The sequence below is a fragment of the Macrosteles quadrilineatus genome, unplaced genomic scaffold, assembly GCF_028750875.1.
Source record: "Macrosteles quadrilineatus isolate MER2022 unplaced genomic scaffold, UCM_ALF_1.0 Scaffold_1__1_contigs__length_201487025, whole genome shotgun sequence".
NCBI lineage: Eukaryota > Metazoa > Arthropoda > Insecta > Hemiptera > Cicadellidae > Macrosteles > Macrosteles quadrilineatus.
In genome coordinates this window covers 198,530,522-198,555,587 of record NW_026542594.1, presented here as the reverse complement: position 1 = coordinate 198,555,587, position 25,066 = coordinate 198,530,522, and the positions used below count along the sequence as shown (strand labels likewise).

The following is a 25,066-nucleotide window of genomic DNA, read 5'->3' as shown; positions in this document are numbered from 1 at the left end:
GAAAACCTCTTTGTTACCCCATAAAACCCCCATAAAACCCTGTCCCCAAGGTCCGATCATGCTGGTTCGCGAACTCATTCAAATTTATCCCACCTTACACCTTCAAACAAAATTTCATCAAAATCGGACAGAAAATAATTAAGTTATCGTGTGCACGGACATATATAAAAATTTTTACGAATGGTGTTTTTGGCCTCTGGGGACATCAAAATGAAAAAGTAAGTCCCGGGCGTAAGGCCCCGTTTATGCACCAAGAGCGGGGGCGGGGCGATAGCGGGCCCGCTCCCGCTGTAAAAATGTTGTCAAAATTGTGCAAGCGATAGCGATAGCGGTTGGTCAACGGAGAATGGAAGGGGGACACAGTCTTGCCAACTCAAACTCTGCCAAATAATTAACACAATTATTTTGTACAGGACCATAATTTTGCTTGGACACATGGTTTCCGAGAAAATAAAAACGAAAAATGGTACCTTCATGCCCTCCTCCCCTACAGCCAAGGGCTAGAGGCGGATACTTTTGGTATGTCCCCAAAATACATCTTTTGATTTTTGCGACGGGGTTGTGTGGTGGGAGCTTTTGGTGTGTAGTTACCTCCTAACCACACTAAACAAAGTTACGAAGTCAGAAATTGTGTTCCAAACATTTCCCTCTATGCCTCATCGTTGCCTGGACTAAAACGGCTTGAACTATTTTAGTTTAGAATATTATGGTTCTTTTACTTTCAAGCAAAATAAAGTACAATCCCCAATTTTGTAAAAAAATACGATTCAAAGGTTATTGCAGTTTTTGTGATTCCATAAAATACCATAGTTACTTCCACCGTCTGAGGTTGTTGACATACAATGGGATAAATTATGTATCAGCTTTCTGATACCATTTATTATAACTTATACTGTTTCTGGCTGAAGAAGATGAGCGATTTATATAGGATCCACGCACTTTATGCCCGCACTTCTCGGTATAACTGCAGTAGACGCGTCCAGTAGTTCCACTGTATCAAGTTACTGTTACAAGCGTCGCTGGCGTCGCTACTGTGCCTTGTGCCTTGTATGTAGATCTGGTTTACAACATAATGGCTACCACAGCTGTTTACGATCTGCGAGAGTAGAACACAACACCAAACACCACAGATGGTACAGCTTCCGACTCAGAGGTCCTTGAACTATATTTGCTGTCTTTGGAAACCGTTGGAAGGGATCGGGACTCAGGTGTCAAAGTATATATCAAGTACTTGTTTGTATCGGCTATAAACAGGTTTTGACACGAATAAAAAAGAAAAGATCTTAGAACGTGCACCTATGCTGCTTGATTCATAATACAACTAAATAGGTGTTAATGCATTTTTTGTACTTTTGTAAAAATTGCTACAGAAGCAAAACCCAGTCGTTTGAGATGGGTTGGATTTGGACTTTTGAAAAGGAGGGAAGATTAGGCTAGGCCTATAATAAAACATGTGGAAGGAACCCCTTGATGTAAGAAGACGAAGTAGCCAAGTCCACTAGAATGTTAAGAGACGACGAAGAAGACTCACATGATCAGAAGTGGATGCAGTTAGTTGATGATGGAAATTCCTATTGAATATAAATGGTAATAGGAGTAAGGAAGTGTACTCTATAGTCTGTATTATTAAACTTGTATCCTGACTGGGTCTACCTCTTGGAATTAGACCATTAAAATTTATGCTATCTATCCCTTCCTTCTATATTTTTTTAAATTATGACACAAACGGAATCCTATTTAATGCATAATCGTTGTCGAAGTGCAATAGCAGTATAATATTTGGTTAACAGTCAAATTAGAGCAAACCTTTCAAAGTTGTGTAGATTACAAACCGGCATCATACTGAAATTAAAATTGGACACGTAAAAGAGTGGACACATTAAGTACCGCACAGCTTTTCGATGAAGCAAATCTTCCTAAATTTTTCAGTCGGCTTCATTGTGAACCCAAACACTACGTTAAAACTCCGAACCCAGTAAATTACAAGCGATAAATACAAACACGCACGAGGTCAAGAGCTATCATAACTTGGGAATCAATAAAGAGAAACTAAGCATTCCGACGCACTGGATCGCGTCACAGCTCAACCGTTCGATTAATTACGGATCTAGCCACCCTGTACGATGGAGGGTGGCCGTTGGCTGGTGTTGGAGGATGGTAGGATGACTGGGTCGTGCAGCCGTGTGGTTTATAGGTTAGCCTGGCCTCGCACCAAGTAATTACGGTGATGAATTTATCTGTAAGATATTGGTAAGGCGGGCGTCGTGGATCTCAATTAATGTGGAGGAATGTCGGACAATAACAACGCGCGTGATGTTGCCTCTCTCGCTCTCTCTCTCTCCCACCCCCACTCTCCCACGCCGTTAATTTCGTTTTAATGACAATCCCCATTAATGGTGATCGATCGTGGCGTTTTGTGATGTATCGGAGCCTCGTTAGGGAGAATATGGTGCGAAACGTTGAAAATAGGTAAGGTGGGGCAATTAGGGGGGTGATTGAAGAGGTGAATCTTATTTGGGGGGGACATTAACCAAGTTATCACAATACTTCTTTTTGGTAGGTTTCCAAGGTAGAGTCGGATTTTTGGTCTTTGGGATGTAAACGTATCGTTGAAATGGCAAAGATGGTTTCAATCTATCTTCAGAGAAAACCACAGTCCTAAAACCGATTAGAATTGTAGTTTGCAAGTATTATAGTTTATTCAATATACCTTAAATCCACTAAAAGACCAAGTGTTGCAAATTTATGTTGTTACACTTCATCCTAAAATCACCTTGCACTCATGTTTAGCTAAAAGTGCAACCAAGTGTGCGTCAGCGAAATATTAGTAAGAAGGAAACAAAGATGTAAGGAAAACATGGGTGGAACACTCTGGAATTGGAAGAAGAGGGACAAAGAACGAAATACAAGAGAATTCAAGAGCTGATAAAGAATACGTAGAGAATTGAAGTTTGCGTGAAGCTTTAAACTGGGACCCTTTTGAAAGAGGCTGGGTTTATCGTTGTCTAACTATTTCGTTGCCAGATTTTGGAGTTGTCTGACTTTATCGTAGTCCCACTTTGTCCCACAAGTGGGGTCAGAAAGAGCTATACGTGACAACGACCATGATATTGGGAAGAGAATATCTTACGATCAATCACAATCACCCTTCAACAATCAGATTGATAAAAAAAGATAAATACAGCCGAACGACTCCAAGAAACAAACGTGATAGAAGCTGCAACAGGAAAAGTGACGGTCAAACGACACAGAGAAATGCTACAGAGCAAGAACTAAGTGAAGACGGAGTGGCGGTGAGGTAGTGAAGTATGACGATGAAGAATGTAGAGGGCATTGTCTGGGGCGATCATGCGCAGAAAATAGTTCTTGTCAATTCTGTTGTCTGCAAGTGAAGGACAATCGGGAGGAAATGTTCCGTCACGTCCACCTGAATGTGCAGCAAGCAGCAATCCTTTGTTTATGCTAATATACGTTGTCCGTGTTATATGAAATACTATTGGTTGGTACATAAAGATAAAAGAAATCGTATGATATCCGTTAGATGAGATTAGACGACAGATTAATATTGCTTGAATTTGGCTAACTAGTGAAGCAGTTGCCAGATGGATCCAGAAAATTAGTTTGTGCAAATTTCACGAACACATCTATAATACTTTATGAATAATTAATACCTATAGGTAAGGCAAATTGCTAACAATTTTTTGTACATGTTCGTTAGCGTAGATAAAATCTGTTAACAACCAAAACCAAGCTTTATTACTGTATTTCGTGAGGCTCGCTATCGCTAGGCTCACACGCCGGCGTTATTTCACTTTCTCGTCCAAACAGTTCAGACGTTACAAAAATAATAGGATATTTTCAGTAACTATTACCACCAATGCGTGATACTTCAGTAATAGCATTATTTATCCTATTACGTGAAATAAAGTCCAGTCGTCCAACATTAGTGCACACCAACACAGTTACACACGTATACAGTTTTTATTTTAAGATCAAATCGTATACAATTGAAAGTCTGCAGCAGCGTACAAAGTCAGCGTTTCCACCTCATTTTCGCTATGACCGATGAACCTACAAATCTGCGAAAGCTGAGTTCATCCGCTAAAAATGAGCAAAGTTTACCGCTAGATGGCGAGTGAGATGTCCAATGCCACAATAGCCTATAAATTACAGCGGGGGTATTTACTTGCCCCGGGTCCCACTATCAGATCCACGCCAGACTCGGGTGAAAACGGGAAAATGACGGCTCGGACCGGTCATATTTCTCCGGCAACGGCGTGCTGTTTTCGTTGCTCTTCTGAAATTTGTTGGTCATTTCATCTGGGGTTTTATCTGTTTATAACCAACCATGTTACGAGGTTTGTTGGGGATTATTTTTTAACTTTCTCCCCTTTAGACATATAGGCCTATGGAGAAAGTAGTGTTAAATTAATAGGTTACGTGCCTTTAGTCCGTCTCCAGTCTTTAAATATAGTCTTAAGGAGGACGGAGTTCCTCGGGGAACAACGGAACAGGACAGGGCTTAGTTAGCGGCCCCATTTTCAAATCCACATTAAATTTACACAAAATTAGTCATCCTTAGACTGTATTTAAAGGCAAGTAACATATAATATTATTTGCACAATCAGTCTTGCTGTCAAAAATGTTTTAAGTAGTATTTTCGGCAACATTTCAGAGTTTTTGGTGGCTATATCAGTTTTGGATCCCCCCAAACCCCAAAACGTGGTTTTCCAAGTGATGTCTGTGTGTTTGTGTGCATATGTGGACGTGTTCGTGTACACAGTCCACACCTGTGGTCCGATTTAGATGAAATCTTGTACGTGGATACTAATTCATGGTATCCAGGTGTTTTTTTTTATTTCTTTGAAATTTAGATTTTTAATTAGAGGTTTTTTTCATAAAACTCATAAAATATCAAACATTTAAATTTAAAAAAACTAAAAACTCAATCATTTTGTTTAAAATTTAGTGTGTTATAGACCTTTGGATTTGAAACAAAATGGTATAACCCCCCCCCCCCAATCGCTTTAAAATTACAGTTCGTAATCAGAAAAGGTTTTTGTGATTTCGCCCCAAAAAACATTGTAGTTAATCCTACCACCCATTTTACAAATTGTTGACAAGCTAATGGGAGAAAGTAACTTATGTGTCAGATTGCTGATGTTTAATATGGGTTTTTATTAAATAAAAACCCAAGTGGAGGAAACAACATCTTTATTTCGATAAAGCCATCTTAAGAGAGAGAGAGCATCTCCAAGAAGAACTTCCCACCCTGAGTCACCTCGCAGGGTGACAACATGACAACATTATATATCTAACTTTTACGCATAGCATATATAACAGCTGATACAGTTAATTTTAGCATTGAATGAGACGCTGCAAACCAGTCACTAAATCTTTGTTCACATAACTATTTCATTGAGTCAGTAGGCTAAAGTGTTGTATAGGGAGGTATTTTTTTCCACACTACTTTGTTTTTAAATGGCCTTTCCACACATGGATTTAGTCCAAAAGAACAGTAGTTTGCTACCTGCAATCAAAGAGATTTCATTTTCATTAGTACTACCAGAACCACAAAACCACAGAGAAGTAATAAGTTCCTAGAGGAAAGATTGGTACACTTAAGTGGTGTGTAGTACCACGGCCACCTTTAACTCCAGGCCGCGGCCTAGTAGAATCGGCAAGATAACATGGCAGACAGGTCACACCAGCTCATTAATTCGTATATTATTCTTTAAAATTTTAATTTATGAACATAAATTTATTGAAAGATTGAAAATAAAACATCGAATTAAAAACCAAAACAGTATTTAAATTGAAAATCTATTTTTGTACATTTAAAGTGAAGTACATATTTTCATAGCCCAGTAACCAAGCTCATATTCTTAAAAACATACACAAATACCATTAGCTGCCTCCAAACAAAACAACAGCTGTTACAACCCTACTTGCGATGTTGCTATTTTGAAGGCCGGCCTGGAGTTAAAGACGCCCTTGGTAGTACTAGTTGCTTGTGTCTAGGACAAAGCCCACCCCCCTCGTCCTCATGTATTACAATGTTTTTATGGTTTTACCATAGATAAAACATACTCCCTTAGTAGATTTCCCATCCTTATGGAACATCTGAAGCCAATTTTATCGTTAGTTCTGTCCGGTGCACTGTAGATGTCGTGTTTTGTGGGTGGAGTTTGGAGTTCATAATGGTTACCCAACGCTTCCTAATGCGTGCTCTTAGAGAATTCTTACTTTATGCCATAACTTGCAGCCTGGTTTGTCAGAGCTTACACCTCCCTAAAAAAAAAGCGTTGATGAATAGTGAATGCCGAACGGAATGAATTAACAAATTCGCTACCGATTGCCACAGACCGAGGTATACATTTTAATATTACACATAGACCCCCGATAAATCCCCCACACACTGTCGAGCATGTTGCTAAACAAGTCGGGTATAGATTCAGTTTTGAGATGGATTTTGTGACTACTGTAGCTGAATGTGCTGGATTTTTGTATTTGAAATGTAAAAAGAAGAAAATAGTTAGTGTTGGTGAAAACAGTGGTTGTTATAGCCAAATAACATTGTTCTACAGTAGTCACATTTAGTCTGGGCGCGTGGCCGCGCTAGGGCACGGGGTGTTGGGGAAGTGTCTTTTGCTCATTTCCAAAAACATTAGGCCCACACGGCTCTGGGGTTGTTCAGCTGTCTTCATGGCTAGGTGAGGTGGAGGGTGGTGGGTAAAGTGTACACAGGACGGCTAGTAGAGACAGAGCCACATGCCCAGACTGCTTGCGTGTACTCTACTAGGCTGCGGCCTGGAGTTGTTCAGCTGTCTTCATGGCTAGGTGAGGTGGAGGGTGGTGGGTAAAGTGTACACAGGACGGCCAGTAGAGACAGAGCCACATGCCCAGACTGCTTGCGCGTACTCTACTAGGCTGCGGCCTGGAGTTGTTCAGCTGTCTTCATGGCTAGGTGAGGTGGAGGGTGGTGGGTAAAGTGTACACAGGACGGCTAGTAGAGACAGAGCCACATGCCCAGACTGCTTGCGCGTACTCTACTAGGCTGCGGCCTGGAGTTAAAAGTGGTGTGGACGCAAGTATGCGACTTCAGTCTATGGTTAAAAACCGGTGTGCGTCGCTGTTATATTATATGAATGAAAAATTGAGTACTATTGCGTTTGCAAATGTGGTTAAGGATATACCCGTGATTTGAAACACTGAACTAGGAAAACAACACATAATTGTGAAAATAAGAGATGATTCTGATATGTTTATACTCAGCCATAGGAACCAAGCTTAACATCAAAACTTCAATAGAGAAAGGGTGCAATAACCACATGAAATTCACAGTGGCATAATTTATTTACATTTATAACTTGAAATTATACACAGCAATTTATAAACTTTTAACATCATCAGAGTATCCAGCAATTTTCAACTGTAATATTTTATAAAATACAAACAACAACATTAACAAATAGACACTTATAATAACGTGGGTATATATACAACAGTAAGGATAACTGTACAGTTAATACATAAACTTATATGGCCACAAAATTTACCACCCTATATTTTCATGGCGAAAACGACAAGAGAAAACAATAAATTATAAAATCGAGACTAAAATAACAATATGGCAACGTAATTGTAAATAAACTAAAACTTACAAAAACTATCGACAACTAAATATTTACATGACTTACACTACTTTTATCACAAAATCCCCAAAGTCGGTTATTTAAATAACTTGGGGGTTAACTATCGTACCTGTATTTGAAAGGGAATGCAAACGACTTTGTAGCAAAATTAGTTCTCTCGACTCTAGCAGTCGAGAAAACAGCAACTTGTGTTGAAATGATTAATATAAAAATATATTATCAGTACAATTGCACATGATCGGCTTTCACTTTTTGAGACACTTAGGATATATAACAGTCTATTATACTTAGCATCCAGGTTTAAGGGGGAAATATAAAATTAAATTTAAAATATTGTAAAAGGTGAGAAAACGTTTAATCCCAGAGAGAAATGTAAGAAAACCATTGAAGGTTAATATTCCAGTTTGTGGGGGCTTTTTTACAAGAAATATTTTGTTCCAACATTTATTTAATTTAAACTACAGAACTTTTAAGGTTACCTTCAAATCCAAAATAACAATGAACAAATAATTGACACTAGGCACCACTGATATGCTGAAGCCCTCTCATATTTTCAACTACATTCAAGGGAACACAAAAGGAAAGTTATTTTAGAGTAAAGTACACTAAACAAATTTTGGGAAAAAACTAAATGAAAAGAAAAGAGTATAAACGTTCATAGCTTTTTAACGTTGATACGGTATTTGTTTAGTTGAAACTATTAAAAACATGAAAAAATAATAGATAACTGAATCGTTAAAGTACAAAGATGTTACTATCCGCAAAATATAGCGATAAAGGGGAAAATTCTAACTATATAGCACCGACATTGTTAAAAAGGTAATCAGAAGTACAAGCAACAAGAAAAATAAAGATAAATGTATTATCCATAAAAAATAACAAAATTGAAATATAAATTGTACAAATAACAAAGAGAAGATATAGAATCACAATATCGACATAACATTTTAGAATAATTTTAGACCAATCACAACAAAATATAAACAATCATACTTTACATGTATCACAACATAAATTTTTACAATGCTTACTTTGAACTAAAAAATAAATACAATATTACATTTGTATAACGTAATACAGTTTTAAGATTGTATAGTCCAAACAGGCACTTGATATAGTGAACATTTTACAAAACTTCGACAAAAGCAATGAAAACATAAACAGTAAGGTCAAAACTGGTTGTTTAAGTGTTGTATACTTTATTTAGTGCTTAGTGACCGAACTAAGTTCTAAATTTTATTAGATAATAATCCTTGAAAGTAGAAGGAAAAGATACAAAAAGAAAACAATGATGGTTTTGTACATTTACAATCATTATTTTATAAGTAAATGAGACCATTAAATGATTGTAAAACCAGTGTAAAATCTCACCGTTATAAAAAATGGGGTTTTACAGACCTTACAGTTCATGCATTCATTGACTATATTGAAAAATAAGGCCTCTGAAAAGCGATCGCACCATTCCAAAAATTGACAAAACTTAACACTAGGCTCAAGATATCACAATTGCTGGCGACTGACTTATATCAGTCCCGCGACGTACAAATCCATAAAGCACCAAACACTCACAATCTTTACAAGATCTTTCTCAGTAGTATTACAGTTTTACTTGATTGATACCCAAAAATATTGTTATCCTCAAAATTCAAATGTTCCTCTTTTTTGTAGATTACTTAAAAATATTATTAGTAAATTTATAGAATTAGTTGTACCTGAATCTATTATCTACACACTAACAGAACAAACTGTTATCTACATACAAAAATTTAGTACAAATTCAAATACAGTAGACTCACGCTCATCCGGATCAGCCTTGTCCTTACTTTCGCTAGTCCGGATCGGCAATCGTGATTTTTTTTGCGGCACAGTACAGTAGTAGTCCGATTATCTGAGCTAAACGGGACCGAGACTACCTCGGATAATCAAAAACTGGGATAACACGACAGTAAAACTTATTACCGGTGGAACTGCATTTCCCCAGCTATCAATACTGTGGACCTGGAACAAAATTGAAATAACGGCTATATACAGTACTGTATTTGCTCGTCTCTCGATAGTCCGGATTTTTCGCACCGTACCGGACGTCCGCCACATTAGTCCGGATGGGCGAGAGTCTACTGTATATGAAAAAATATTTTATGCTGATCGAACATTGAACCAATATATAAATATTTTGTTTTCCTTCAAAGCATGTACTGTACTAATTAAAACACCAACTGCTCAATAAATGAGTGAAAATGAGCAAAGTTGTTTGGTTAAAAGCAAGACTTGTTTGCATAAAAAATCAACCACAAAAACAGCACTCAAGAAACACACAGATGAAATTAAACAAATTTCACCCTAAGCGCTTATGCAATCCCCGATTATCATTTCACCATAAATCATATATTTTGGTGAACAAAACAAGAAAAAAACTAAAAGAAACTATGATTTAGACATATTTATGTAGGCCTAAGATAAATTTGATTTTTTTAAATCAAATTGGCCAATCCTGAATTGAGAGTTTATTACATCTCAAATTAAATTTCTGATCATTGTGGACATACCTCGCTCCACTATTCTACATCTGCATTTAAATTCTTCAATATTTCTACTGTCTCGGTTATAAAACAATTTACTCCTGATAAATTTTCTTTTGACAGTAGAGTCTCAATTAAGCGACTTCGGTTATACGACCTTCTTTATACCTGTGGACGATTAAAGACTGTGAAATCACATGTTTTTTTTAGTGGTAAGGTACACAATCGGGAGAGTGTCAAAACGATTCCTTTCCTTGCTCCTGAATGTATTCGGGAAATGAGCACCATGCTTTAGAGAACTGTGCTTGACTGTACTTTCTTATTGTTTTGGCGTACTGCACAACACAATTATATATGATTGACAACCCTGTATACAAGGTGAACAACCCAACTGTGCCACCATTGGTATCTCAAAAACTGTTGGATTTAGAGATAAGAATTAAAACGAGAACTTAAACTATTTTCCTATAACATTAAAAAGATGAATTGCAATTTAAAAAAAAAATTTTTTTTGGGACACCTTGTATTTTATGTTTCTGTGTAGGAATAGTTAGTAGTTAGCGAAAGATAAAATTAAAACCTCAAATCGGTTTTACAACGTAGAAATTTTTTTCATTTCAATGTGTATCCAGCTTTTAGTATTTTCTGATACCGGTTTTAGGTCGAATTATTGAGACTCAACCGTTGCTTAGCTTGACAAACTCTACATACATTTCCGACTAGACAATGACCCACTACATGTGTAGCTCCCCGGGTCATACAATACTCTCCTTCTCCGCCTGCATCTCCGTGTAGGTACAGTTCTTGCGGAGGTTCAAGTCACTGCGACACCCGTTGTTGTTGAACAGTCCGAACAGCCACGAGCGGATGGACGAGCGAGTGATGATCTTCTTGGAGGCGGAGACGTTGTCAAGTGGCATGTCCTCCAATGAGTGCCATCGCTTGTGGTCCAGAAGAGGATCGCACACTAGACCTCCGTTGCCAACCACTCGCTCTCCATTGGGCCCGTTACAGGTCATCAGGTTGTTTTCCTAGGGAATCACAATGTTGGTTACTTTGTGTGAAATCCTTGATAGAAGGTTTAAAGTACTTAATTTCAGTAGAACTCAAATTATCCGAACCTCGATCATCTGGATCGCCAATCCAAACCATCTCAAGACAAAAAAGATTTTAACAAATTTGGCCCGAAAAATTAAGTTTGACGTTTCCAGTAATCGGGTTAAGTATTTGCACCAATCGTGTCCATCATACGACGAGACTATTGTATTGTTGTACTGATTAGCCGGCGATGAGCGTATCCAAAACGGGCAAAAGTGTAAATAAAGTCAACATTGTACATAAGGATGGAGTAAAAAAAAAATAACATATATTATAAGACATATCAATATTGATATCTTACACTAGACGCTTATTACAGGAAAGGGAAGTATATCTTGAAAATCTAAAATATGAAATGTACAAAAGACTATAAAATAATTGAAAACCCAAACAGTAAACTAACATTAATCCAACTAATCAAATACTATGTCATTTATGAAAAAAATAAATTATCTTAGTACAGTAGACTCCCTCTTACCCGGACTCCTCGGGACCAATGCCAGTCTGGATAACGGGTTTTCTGGTTAAATCAAATCAAATCATTCTTTATTTTTTAGTTTCGTTAAGAATAATACAATGGCGTCAATAAAAATACAATAATATAACTTAAAACTAGTAGGCTACAAGTTTTTTTTTTTTTTACAATGTCATGAAAAATTTACTTCAAGGTAATGATTCAGATCGGATTCAAGGAATTCCTTCAAGGAGTAGGCAGGTCTGTCTATCAGCCACTTGTGAAGTTGTGTTTTCAGCGGTTTTCCCTTCAGTGACTTCAGTGATGGTGGTAGGCTATTGTGGACTTTGCGGCCAGTGTAGGATGGTTTTCTGGCGTACTGCGTGGTATGATGTACTGGCAGAATGAAGTCGTTTCCTCGCCTGGTGTTGTAAGCGTGAAAATTTGCACTTTTTGGCAGATCAGACTCACTCACTAGAAGGACTACTGCTTTGATGTAAAGATTTACAACAGTTAGAATACCAAGCGATCTGAAAGCTTCCCTGCAGCTGCCTCAGGTTTGAAGGTTGGCAAGTATACGTATGGCTTTTTCCTGCAGCTTCAATACTCTGTTAAGGTTGCTTTCAGCAGTCCCGTCCCAGACAACAAGACCATATTGTATATGCTACTCCATTAAAGCATGGTACGCTGTTTTTGCTGATAATAAATCACCAATCCATCTAATTCTTCTCACCACGTATACACCAGTTCTGAGTTTCTTACAAAGATCATCGATGTGATTGTTCCAGGTAAGGCCAGTATCTAGTGTAATTCCTAATAATTTGAAATTTTGTACAGTTTTCACATCGGTCAGCTATTTGCTCTGTTTTACGGCTGAAATTAATTCGAACAGTTTTTGTATGGTTGAGGGCCAGATCATTTTGTTTGCAGTAGATTTTTGCTCTGGTGAGTGTGGTGAGAGAGTCTGTGTTCAGATGTTCTGCACTGTTGTTGTGTAAGAGGATAGTAGTATCGTCTGCGTACATGATACATTCAGACGTACTGTTTTCCTTGATCATGCTAGGGAAGTCATTTGTAAATAGAACATACAAGACAGGGCCAAGCACAGACCCTTGTGGTACTCCTCTCTTGACCGGCTGTGGCTCTGATATGTATGTTTTCTTCATTCCATTGGATGATTCTTGAGTTTCGACAACCTGCGTTCGTCCGTGAAGGTAGTTAGCAAACCATGCATTTGCCCTGCCTTTAATTCCCAGGGATGCTAGTTTTCTTGTGATTAGCTTGTGGCCCAGACAATCAAATGCCTTGCTGTAGTCAAGCATTACTGCTGAGGCATGTTTGCGTTCTTCTAGCTGGTCGATGATGAACTCGACAATATTTGTAACTGCACTTGATGTGGACCTTCCCTTAATGAATCCATGTTGGTTTTGGCTGATGAGTTTTTCTTCTGCAAAAAAAGCCATTAATTGGGTTAGAACAATTTTTTCAATTACTTTGGAGAATACGGATATGAGTGAAATAGGGCGGTAGTTTTCAACATCTGTAGCAGAGCCTTTTTCGTGTTTAGGGTATATTTTTGAGATCTTCAGCAAGGATGGGAACTGGCTTAGCGAAAAAGATTTATTGATGATAGTTGCTAACGGAATCACAAGTTGATTTGCACAGTGTTTTACAGCTTTAGCTGGGATCTCGTCAATTCCACACGATAGCTTGGGTTTTAAGTAGAGGTGGGCCGATACCGATACTCGATACCAAAATACTCTCGATACCAGCGGTATCGAGGTATCGTCGATACTCGATACTTGCCTGTTTTGGGTTCGATACCAATACTGACACTGAACCACTGAATGCTACGAATCTTCAGTCAGAGCGCCGAGCGGGTAAATTGCCGTTGCCGTTACGAATCCTAGCTGTTTGCCTACTTATTAAATACACTCGCAACTCGAGTCGAGTAGTAGAGGTTAAGCCGATTTTGTTGATATTTGACAAGTAAATAATAAGAACGGAAAATGTTTGAGTTTTATTTAATCCCTTAACCCCTTTCAATATTGACATACTAGGCCTAATAATAATCGGCAACCTAGACATCGCTTGCGTCATCCATTTCACTGACAGCGACAGCTGACACTGGGTGATAGTGATAGGTAGTGGTGTGCAGCGAGGGCGATGCATTGAAATTTCAATTTGATTCTAAAAAGGGATGTGTCGATTATCGTCATCGATACCACCATCCATTGGTTACCACTTGGACATTGGTATCGGTTCGGTACCAAGACTCGATTGTCAAAAGTCGATTCCGATGAAACCGACACCCGATTTTCATAGCCAACTTAGAAACTATCTAGTTCAAAACAGCGACGGTGCCGGTGACATTGTTTAGCTTCAGCTCATTGCACAACACAATCTACATTTCAAGATGTCAGACTCAACTCACTAGACAACCGGCGCGTGAATGTCCTGCCAACAATTAAAATTAATTATACTAAACAATGTCTGTATCAATAAGTCAGACATTTAGATGTATTATTTTTATTTTTAGTACAAAATAAATAACCTAAACACGTCAAAATGTTCAGTTTCCTCCCTGCATTATACGCATCATTAGAAAAATTATACTCAACGATTAAACTTTAACATCGTCATCGTCGTATGGTTAGGCTTGCTTTATATTGCGCCAAAAAGTAGGTCCATATTTATCTGTACTATCTACCTGATTAAAGAGTTTAGTGAAGTTTTAAGTGCTACTATGACACAATGCATTTATTGAAAAATATCATAAGCCTTAGTCCATGTAGATTTTGTAATGTTATAAGAAATGGTGAATGTTGACAATAAAAGTATGTAACAAAAGTTCTCATTGGCCAGGAGGCGACAATGCATTACCATGTCAGCCAATCGACTTACGTGTTTCAATGGGGCAAATGACGGTTGCTTAGACATCGTTTTATGTGCTTACTGCTTATTGTGGGTGGGAAGGGTATCGGTAATTTATCGTGATTCGAGATCCAATATGTAGTACGTGTTCGTTTATGCATAATGAGTATTAAAGTATAAAAAAACTAGGTTAGTTACAGACAGGTTCAAAACATCGATTGTTCCGATCCATGTTTGACACCCCTACACGGAAGTTGTAGTGACGTCGTGCATAAGGGCCAGGAGGCCGGTTCACAGTGAATCCACTCTGCCGAACCTATACTCTTGGTATCATCGGGAACATAGTCAAACACTTTTGTTACTAAATAAAACTATGACATGTTTTCATGTTTTATAAAAGCACTCTTTTGGAGATTCTAGTCCCAAAACATAATCTCAATTGTAGGCTAAAAGTAAAACTTATCTATTGCCATACTTTTCTTCACATACGTCGACTTATTCTACAATCTCTTTAAAAAATACCAGGTTTCAGTCAAAATACTTTTGTAAAAATTGACAGTGTGCTGTTTGAACACAGTCAATGCTTGACCACGATCGTTTTACTCACTATAGAGAAAATACTCTCCTTACAAAAAGTATTTATAGGCCAAGATGTATGTAGTTTTTTTTAAAGTATAACTGCAATTAATTGCTTTTAAAAATAAATACAAAAACTGTCAAATGACTTAGATTAATACTTGTAGGCCTAAGCCTATTTATAAATTAGAGGAAACTTTATTAGATCTCATCACAGTAAAATTCAAACATTTACAGTGTTTTAAAATAATTAACACTCAGAAACGTTTGTGTAATGGAACTCTGCAAGCGACTGACGCCGAGGGTGAGGGAGGGCATGTGAACCAGGCTTTAGAGCAAACTTTCTCTTTTCTTACCCCATGTCCCGTTAGACGGTGGGCGGGGCTTCACACTAAATAAACACTCAGTTCATTCATTCACAGTAGAGAATAGTTTTTGTGGCAGTGACGTATGTCTCTTGTCTGCTCTTCATAGCTCACACGTAGATTTCTTTCGAGAAATTATAAGTGATAATCTTTATTTAAAATAAGTGAAAACTGTTGACATTTTCAAGGAAGAAAAGTCAAGAAATAAAAGTGTTAAAAATAAAAAGGTTGTTTGATTAGTTATTCTGTATTTCAAAAATATCCTCATTTATGAACGTGTTTTCAGCTAGACTTGGTGACTTTTTCATAGTTAAACAAATTTTGAAGATATATAACTGTTTTTCATACAACTAGTGAGAAACTCTCATTATATAGGAAGTTCGTTTTTACTCTCTTAGGGGAAAAAAACTTACATAGTATTTGTAGGCCAAGATGTACATAATCTTTTTAAAATTTATAGCTTAATGAGTTAACTAAGACAATTGATGCAATTTCAAATAAATACAAAAACTGACAAATGACAGATAAATAATTATATAAGCCTATTTATAAATTAGAGGAAACTATTAAATCTCATGCTTTAGTCAAATTCAAACATTTACAGTAGGCCTATTTTAAAATAAACACTTAGTTCCATATTTTTGCAATTGTTTTTGCAATTAATAATAAACCTTTAACACCAAAATATAAGTTTTATACACATACATATTGTGTTTTTTTTATGGTATAACAGTTTATAATATTATTAGTGGAAGAAACTGTGCAAAAAAGATAGGTATCGGAAGTATCGGTATCGATAGGTATCGAGAGTACTTTGGTGGTATCGGTATCGGTATCGACAGTTTTTGGTATCGGCCCATCTTTAGTTTTAAGGTTTCTATGGCGTCTTTTACATCTCTGATGGTTACGGGTTGAAACTGAAATTGACGTGGGTTTGTATCTATGCATGGTGAGTGATTTGGCTGTTGATTTGTGGTTAGAGTTTTTTCGCCAATCTGAGAGAAGTAGAGGTTGAGATGGTTTGCTATAGTTTTAGGATTTTCTTCCAGCTATCTATCTATTTTTATCTAGTCTATTTTTAGTTGAAATTTGTGTTCCAGTGATTGTTTGGTTTTACGCTCAGAGTTTACGACATTCCACAATGCTTTGGATTTATTTTGTGATCGAGCAATATGGTTGGATATAGCTTTTTGTTGAAGATTTCTCAATTTTAGGTCATAATCTTTTTTTCTAGCAGTCATGATGGCTTTATCAGCAATAGACCCTGAGATCTGAAATGCTTTCAGGGGGTTCAGATAGATCTCTTTTAAGTGACTTGCCTCTTCGTCACGGTATGCGCTAGGTTTTGTTTTTGTTAAGCCGACGTCCCCAAAAACTCGTTAAAACGGACCGTATACGGTGATATTCGACTTAAATTTAGGAGAGCATTGTATTTAGATATGTGATTACTGCTCTCAAATCTTTCCCACGAGAACAATTGTTTCAGCACCGGCCATTTCCTGCCGATCTAGTCCGGTTAAACCAATGTGCTGATAAAAATTGTCCGGTTAAAGATATGTCATTTCCGTCGAGTGTAGTCCGGTTAAACCGATGTCCAGTTAAAAGGTGTCCGGATAAGAGGGAGTCTACTGTAATATGAAGAATGGTTGAGGTATTCTGGGACAATCAGCTTAGGTACACCTTGCATATAATGAAGCACCTGACTTAATATAAATACTTGGTATATTTTTTTATCTTAGCATACAAACAAAAATTATGATGCTCCCTGTAGTACTGTATTAAAAATAATAAAGTAATATAATTCCAAATCATTATTGGAATAGTATCATTCCACAACATTGTCCAACAATATGGTCCTTACACTTTGTTTTACAGTATTTACAAATACAACCTTTGAAGCCTTCAAAACATTCTTCCAAATAACAAAAACAACCAAGCAAGTGCGATGATATACTTCACTAACCCTTGATCACCATTTCATGCAAGTTCCAACCCACAACTAAATAGTATATTTACAGTCTTCCTTTATCTAACCAATGTTGATTGAATAGGTTAAGCGAAATTACAATTTGCATAATTGACCAGCTTCCATACATGCGCGAACTCGTTAGTTTTACCTCAAATATATTAGTCAGACCAATCCCTTTTGTTAGTCACTCTGAAAACAATAAAATATATTCAGAACTTATAACTAAAACTCTCTAGGGAAAACCAAACTTCACCACTCATTTCCTTAAAAAAAACATTTATCAGTTTAATGCTCAGTGGTTAAATACAGAGCAAATAGAATAACGATGCGTACAAACAGTAATGAATACGTAGTTTATTCCCTTGATCAATTCTATAGCTCTACAAAAAGGTATACCTACTACTAGCAAATTAATTATCAGTTTAGGAGTCAAACTGACGAAGCAAACAGAACTCATTTTAACTACGTAGAACAAAAAAATACCTAGGAAATCATACAAAAATTAAAAAATAAATTGTATACGGTAGCTTAAAAAGAAATACAAGCAAAAAAATAGTATCTGTATAAGTTTTTGTATCCTTGAATCACTAAGTCAGAGGTAGATGAAAGAGGGGGAGGGGGAGGGGGGGGGAAGGGCGACCGTTCACCCTGAGACCCAAGAGGCAGATACAAAAATGGTTTAAGAGGGAACGCATATACTTACGAGATTGTGAAAAGCGTTTATTAAGACCAAAAATAAAGGTCTGGATTCAAGGTATTTTAACAAGAGGAAGTTATCGGCAAAATTACTATTCTTTGAGTTATTCATAACCTATCTCTAGCCAAATCAAGTTAACTACCTGTAACGAGAGCAAGCTGCGTTTGACAGTTCCGATCTTCTCCAGCCGTTTGTCAGGAAAGGGGTCTAGAGAGTGAGACTCTCGCACCAAGCGGCGCAGGGGTCCGGGAAAGTTGTTGGGCACCCCTCGGTCCTCAGAGTTGCCCCTCGGCACCGAGGACTGGCGCCGCTCTAACCGACGATCCTCTCCCATCTGTTTGGGACTGCGATGAGGTCGGCAGAAGAGAGGAGGCAGCTCGTCGACGTTAACCTGCAATCAGCCGACGCTTGTAGAATCAGACTACTTCGGCACTATTCAAATTCAATACAAGCCTGTTTGTCTTTTTGCATCACCAAATGCCACAAAACTTTGGAAAAATCTTCTACAGTAGAACCTCTCTCAATTGAAACAACAATTATTAAAACAGCAAAATAAAATAAAAACACAAAAATGCATCAAACACAAAAGAAATGAAAGTTAAATGGCCGAACAAAGAGGATGGCAAAGGATTCAAAGTCATTGCTTTTGACAATGCAAAACTATGAACACACTATTTGCCTATACGATTAACAACAAGTGTCTGCTAGAAGTAGAAGGTCCTGGTTTAGGGTGAAAAATGGAAAGCTGGTAGAGCACCCTGGTTGCAGCTTTGACCCCCCCCCCTCCCCTTTGCAGGAGTCCTCGGCCCTTCAGCCCTACCCTGTAAAATTTTTGAAATTTAAGTTTCTGAAAACAAGATCTTACCCTAGTTTGGTGTTGAAATCCTGACTAAAGTTAGTGATATCTTACGTGTTTTTTCAAACTAATAAAAAAACATTGTAAGAAAACTTTTTGGGAAATTTGAATACCAGATGAAATTTTATGAATCATCATGATGAAGAACTTTTAAACGATATCCTTGAATGATAGCAGATCAAACAGCACAAAAAGCTCTATTGAACTAGATATAGTAAGCATAAATGTAGTTAAGCCATTTATTCCACCAAAGCAAACATTAAACACCCATGTTGGACTAAAAGGTTTCTAAGAGCCAATTACACCGATCTCGTTTATAAAACATTGAAATTTTTATTTCCATCAAAGAGAATAATAGTTACAAATTCATAGTTAACACCCAAATCATATCTGAATTTAGTAAATTACAATACGTTCACATAAGGTATTTCTTTTTTTTTTAGAAAATGATGATTTTGATTTTAAATTGATTTTAAGGGTAATTATTTAGGGAAAAAGCAACTTAACTTTAAATTAACAAATTTTTATTTAAAGAAATTTGATAAATTTTCCTTTTTCACAGTAGAACTCAAAACAATAAATTGAATTCCATATTTTATTGCCATGAAAATTTTTAAAACATGTACGCGTTCAAGTACTAGATCTATGTACTTTAGACTGGGAATCCCACCGAACAATTAATTTTTAAATGACCACAAGCATTAAATTTGAATACTGAAGTAGAAATCCCATCAATATGGAGTAACCAGTTTTACAACGAATCAGATTTTAGTGTAACGAGCTTTTCACATAATGCACTAGATACTAATGAAGTTATATTTCCTCTTAAGTTTTTCCTACTATGACGGTCATATGAGGTCATAAAATATAAGCAGATTGAAGTACACTCATATAAAACGATATTTTACAACTTAATCTTAGAGGTTAATTGAACAAAGTTTGTCAAATTCTAAAACTGTCTACAGCTTGAATATTTGAATGGAATGTCTATTTCAGAAGCGTATATTGATAGAACTATACATTCCATTCCCATGTTTAAGATGTTGACAGTTTTAAAATCAAATTGACATGGTTGAATTGAGCCTTCGATAGATTGCGCTGATGTAAATTACAGATTCCTATTGAAAATGCAGACTTTTTAACCAAGTCAAACTGATAAGGACGACTTATTGTAAGCTATAACATCTTTTCATGGTAACTATCTCAGTAATTAAATATAAGGTAGAAAACATAACTTTGTATAAAAGTATACTCTGTGACTGGCTCATACAACTACGTTCTTTTTTAATGGAATTTTAATGACAGCTGGTCCATATGGATGTTATGTCTATTTCAGTATCCAAAATTCATCTGTTTTATCCTTTCACAGCCCAAGAAAGGAAGCTTGTTCAAACGTCACAATGAGGTTATTTATGTACATCATGTTTGGATTTAACGTCAATTTCCTTACCAGAGCTGCGTTTGACTCTTGGATGATATCATTTGGGTAGATGATTGTCACCGACTCAGTCTAAAACGTAAAATAATGTTGCAATTTGATCTAAAGTATAAGTTCTTCAAATATGAAGCACCAATAAAATCGGGTTTTGAAAAATGCCCCAAATTACGGTTCATCAAGCTATTTTAAGTTGAAAAAAATACTCTACTGATCGATGTTCATAAGATAAAGAATGAAGGATTTTTAGATAAATAGCACTAAAATAATACAAAAAAAAATCGTGGTGAACATATTATGAGTACAACCGTGCTCAGCTCATGCAATGATACTAAAACTCACCTTCAGTATTATTTTTCAATAAGTTGTTATTCATAGATAGTAACAGTTCGTGACTTGCAAGATGAAGGGGGGTAAGTAAATAGGTTTATCGTACTTACACCACTTTGTCTTGGAAGCGCCAAATTATTGTAACTAATTTAAATGCAACATTACAGTAACAAAATACCATATACATATTTAAAAAAGTTAACCTAGACTCAAGTACGAAACTGAACACAAACTGTTATTTCTCTCAGTCAAACCACATCAACAGAGAAAACAATGTTGAAACCTATTACTTCAAACTGTTATCTGAACATAACATGTTACAAGGATAAATCTAATACACTTTAACCTATTATTTCAACTTGTATCAACTACTCTATTACCTATTATTTGAGTTATGCACTAATATTTACTCAAACACAACTGTTACTTATACCGTTTTAAACCACTTCAATAGAGAAACCTAATTTGCAACCTATTACTTCAAACTGTTATCTCAACATAACCTATTACAAGAATTGTAGCTGCTTACCTCTCGTCGTCTGATAGCTCCCTCAGTCACTCCTGTCAGCCAATAGGTTAACACATCCCCCTTCCCCTTCATATGAACCACCCCCCGCTCCTCCATGGTGTATCTGGAATCAGTGTTGCCAACTTGTAAATATTAGCAGAAAAAAAGATAGCTAAAACTAAAATCTTTTGTAGAACTCATCGGGACATCAGCATTATTGACAAAAGCATAGGCTACTTCAGCCAAAATAATAAATACCCCAGAGTTCTGGTATAGTCTAGTATATTAGGCTTAGATAATTAGGTCACCAATAGGGCTTAAAGTTACTTTTCTACACTAGCTCAAGTCTACAACAACCAAAGATTGGAAAATGAGCGATGGTCGAAAAGACGCTTTTGGTCCAAGTGATGAACTATTAATTTTTTATTTTGTTAAAAGCTGAACCATTTTAAAGGCTAAATAATTCACAAAATGTAAGTTTTGTAAATTGCCTACCTTTGTAAATTACCTCCTCAAACTATTCTATCTTTATGAACTTGGTGTCCGTTGACAAGAAATTTTAAATATCAAATTAAAGTATTTTAGAAATTTTTCATAAATTGGTGATTTTTTGTAATTTAAGTCATAAAATTAAAACAACCACCATTTTCAAATATGACTCTGGTACCTACCTTAAAAAATGTAACAAGTTTTATATTCGAAAAAAATGGGTTTGAAAAATTCAAACATAAAATATTTAGGCCTATGTAAAAAAAACGAAATGGTGGGATATCTGATTGAGAAATTGTTTTTGGAAAAATATTATTTCAAGGTTTCTCTTTTTATTTTGACCCATAGTACTATTTCCCGGAGTTTGGCTGTTTACTTACAGGACACCTGTATAGTGATTGTGAATTTGAACAAACTAAAAAGAGAACATGGTTCTATACTACTTACCCTCCAATCTTGATCAAGGCCTGTCTACACTGAGGGCTGATGTGTATTTTCAGAGGTAGTCCGTTGCTCTCCATACGCGAGGCAGTGTTGACGGTGTCGCCAAACAGACAATACCTCGGCATCGTCAGCCCCACCACACCAGCAACCACCGGACCTACGATGGACCGACAAAATAGTTTTGAAATACTATATGTTTACTTTTCCTCTGTTGATATTATTTATTTTCAAAAAAGACTTTTCTAATATCACAAACATCAGTGATGGACAAATTTTGGAGTTGGAATCTAGGTAAATCCTAAATAAACAAGTACAATTCTTATGAAATACAAACTTATTCCTTACTATTTATTGACTAAAGTTTAAAAAAAAGCTTGTTGCCTATGTGACTAATTTTTTAAACGGACTATTCCCGTCTATGCTATTAGAGAGAAATGAGGTACAGAGGACACATTCTATGGTACACTTAATTGCTAAATAACTTCTTGATCAGCATTGTACGTGTTATTAAATTTACGGAAAGTAAAAAAAAAAAAAAAAACTTCTTATAATACTTAAAAGTAAAACATATATTTACGCTTATACTGTTACTCACAAGACGGTAAATATACAAAAAAGATGGTAAGTGGTACTCCACCTACCACTTACCATCTTTTTTGTATATTTACCGTCTTGTAACAGTATAAGCATAAATATATGTTTTACTTTTAAGTGTTAAAGACGTTTCTTTTTTTACTTAATTGCTGTCTAGCTAGTCGCTGGTGTCTAGGGAAAATTCCAACACCCTCTCATATACTACAACTCTCACGGTGGAGGAAGACCCTGTACGAGAGGAATTTTTGCACAGTGCTCATTGCACTAGGTCTTAATTGCTCGTCACAAGAATATTTCCAGCCACATATCACAGATGAAAGTGCATGGTCATAGTGAGAGTTGACTCACCAGTGTGTACTCCTATCCGCAGCTGCAAGGTGTCGTGGGGCCGATGAGCAATCTGATAGTTCTTGACAGCCTCTAGTAGATCCAGTGACATGGAGGCGATCTCCCCGACGTGCTTGTCTCCGTTGCGGATAGGCAGCCCTGAAACCTGACCATGTCACTGTAGTGTTATTCTTATTCAATCAGTGCTTAACTTTAGAAATCATGTACTGGAGCTAGGTATGGTTGAAACCAGAAACTTTGAATCTCAAAACTGAAACCAAAGCTTAAAAATACCAGATGAATAACATCCTAAATCTTGAATCTCAAAACCTAACACTAACCTATTTTACTTACCTGGTTTAGGCTACAAAAATACAGGTAATCAAAACATTTTTATCATAAGATCAAAACTAAATGAAATTGGACTCCTGACCTTGACATAATGATTTTTATAAACCTGTTACAATAAAAATTCAATAATAAGACTAGGCCCCACTAGAAAACCGCTTAGTGCCCATGTTTGCAGCATGACATTTTTTATGATAACAAACGGAATACTTACGACCATGTAAGCGTCTCCGATAGTCTCTACTTTGTAGACGTCGTAACCTTTGATGATTCTGTCAAACAATGTGTACAGGTCGTTCAAGAAGTTTACCACCTGAAAAGATAAAACGGGTCACACACACACACACACAAGTTCGATTGGGGGGAAAAAAATTTGTTAAACCCCATCAAAACAAAATATCAGCAAGATGAGATGAGTTTCCTGTTGAAAAATATCAAACCTTACGCAACAGATTCAAAACAAACAAAAAATATTACGAATGAATCAGCTGTTCAGGCATTTACAACACCTGTGGCCTACAGGTTAAAATTATATGTAAAAAAATCAAATTGTTTATTTATATTGAAATCTCTGTATAAAATAAATAAATACAAACCTGCAGAGGTGTGCTTTCAGCGGACATTTGTGTGAAGCCTACGATATCACTAAAGTAGATGGTAACAAGGTCAAATGACTCCGGTTCCACACCAAATCCTCGCGTTAGTCTTGCTGCCACAGGCCTGGAAAATTGTCATTAATCGATTAATGATCAGTTACTTCAAACAGTGTAAGATATGTTTTCTTATTAATTGACGGTCAATGAATCTGTAATTTTTTCAACCGTCTAATCTCTTAAGTCTTACACCAAATATGAATCATGTTCTGCGATTAGGTCTTCTTCTAACCCGCTAAGCCACTTAAGCACAATTTTTAGTATTTTGTCAACAGTTTTCATGTAAAACTGAGCTTTGCATCAGATTTACACAGGCTAGATAAAGGTATTATTTATTTTATTTCATTTTACTACAATGGTTTTCTGGGTCCACCGTACATTACAAAAGGCGAATATATGTTTTACTTATGTATTAAGTTAACATGAATCAAACGTTGCTTGAAACAGTTATCTCAGGTTCTACTTACGCAGGTAACATCCGATGCAGCAAATCCTCCGTTTTCCGCTTCTCCTCGTACACCTCTAGTGTTCTCTGGTTGACGAGGTCCTCCAAATTGTTGGCGTACTTCTCCATCATGTCCATCATCTGATCCATAATGTTCTTCTGTCTAAACAACAAACAAGTTAACAAGTTCAAACGTGATGGAACCAATTATTAATCAGAGGGTGGTGCCAATTGATTGGATTCACCTACGGCAATTATATTTTGAACCTTTTGTGAAGGCCAAGGTACAAGTGACAAATTTGAGCACACGAGCTGTGTGAATTTGGACTAAACTAATTTATTTTTCACTCTTTGTACGTTTTGGTTAAAAATTTGTAGAACCCCTTCCTTCGAAATGAAATCTATAATCTTCATACAAAGGGTCTTCTCT

The 25,066-nt window shown here is 36.5% G+C and overlaps 1 protein-coding gene across 8 annotated transcripts in view; it reads right to left on the bottom strand.

Annotated features, from left to right (window-relative positions):
• Positions 1 to 5,279: 5,279 nt before the first annotated feature.
• Positions 5,280 to 25,066, bottom strand: part of LOC128994051 (receptor-type guanylate cyclase Gyc76C-like) — a 149,619-nt gene continuing 129,832 nt past the window's right edge. For 5 of the 8 annotated variants that reach the window (XM_054418268.1, XM_054418302.1, XM_054418276.1 and 2 more), the window contains exons 21-29: positions 24,659 to 24,799; positions 24,135 to 24,258; positions 23,753 to 23,851; positions 23,212 to 23,356; positions 22,273 to 22,426; positions 21,358 to 21,460; positions 20,514 to 20,573; positions 18,350 to 18,598; positions 7,334 to 11,205 (exon numbers count right to left, since the gene is read on the bottom strand). In XM_054418268.1, the coding sequence (XP_054274243.1) occupies positions 10,930 to 11,205; positions 18,350 to 18,598; positions 20,514 to 20,573; positions 21,358 to 21,460; positions 22,273 to 22,426; positions 23,212 to 23,356; positions 23,753 to 23,851; positions 24,135 to 24,258; positions 24,659 to 24,799 (1,351 nt within the window). In that variant the 3' untranslated portion in view covers positions 7,334 to 10,929. Of the gene's footprint in view, positions 5,531 to 7,333; positions 11,206 to 16,538; positions 17,700 to 18,349; positions 18,599 to 20,513; positions 20,574 to 21,357; positions 21,461 to 22,272; positions 22,427 to 23,211; positions 23,357 to 23,752; positions 23,852 to 24,134; positions 24,259 to 24,658; positions 24,800 to 25,066 lie in introns of those variants that run through there. The other 3 variants (XM_054418318.1, XM_054418326.1, XM_054418309.1) reach the window with 3 other exon arrangements.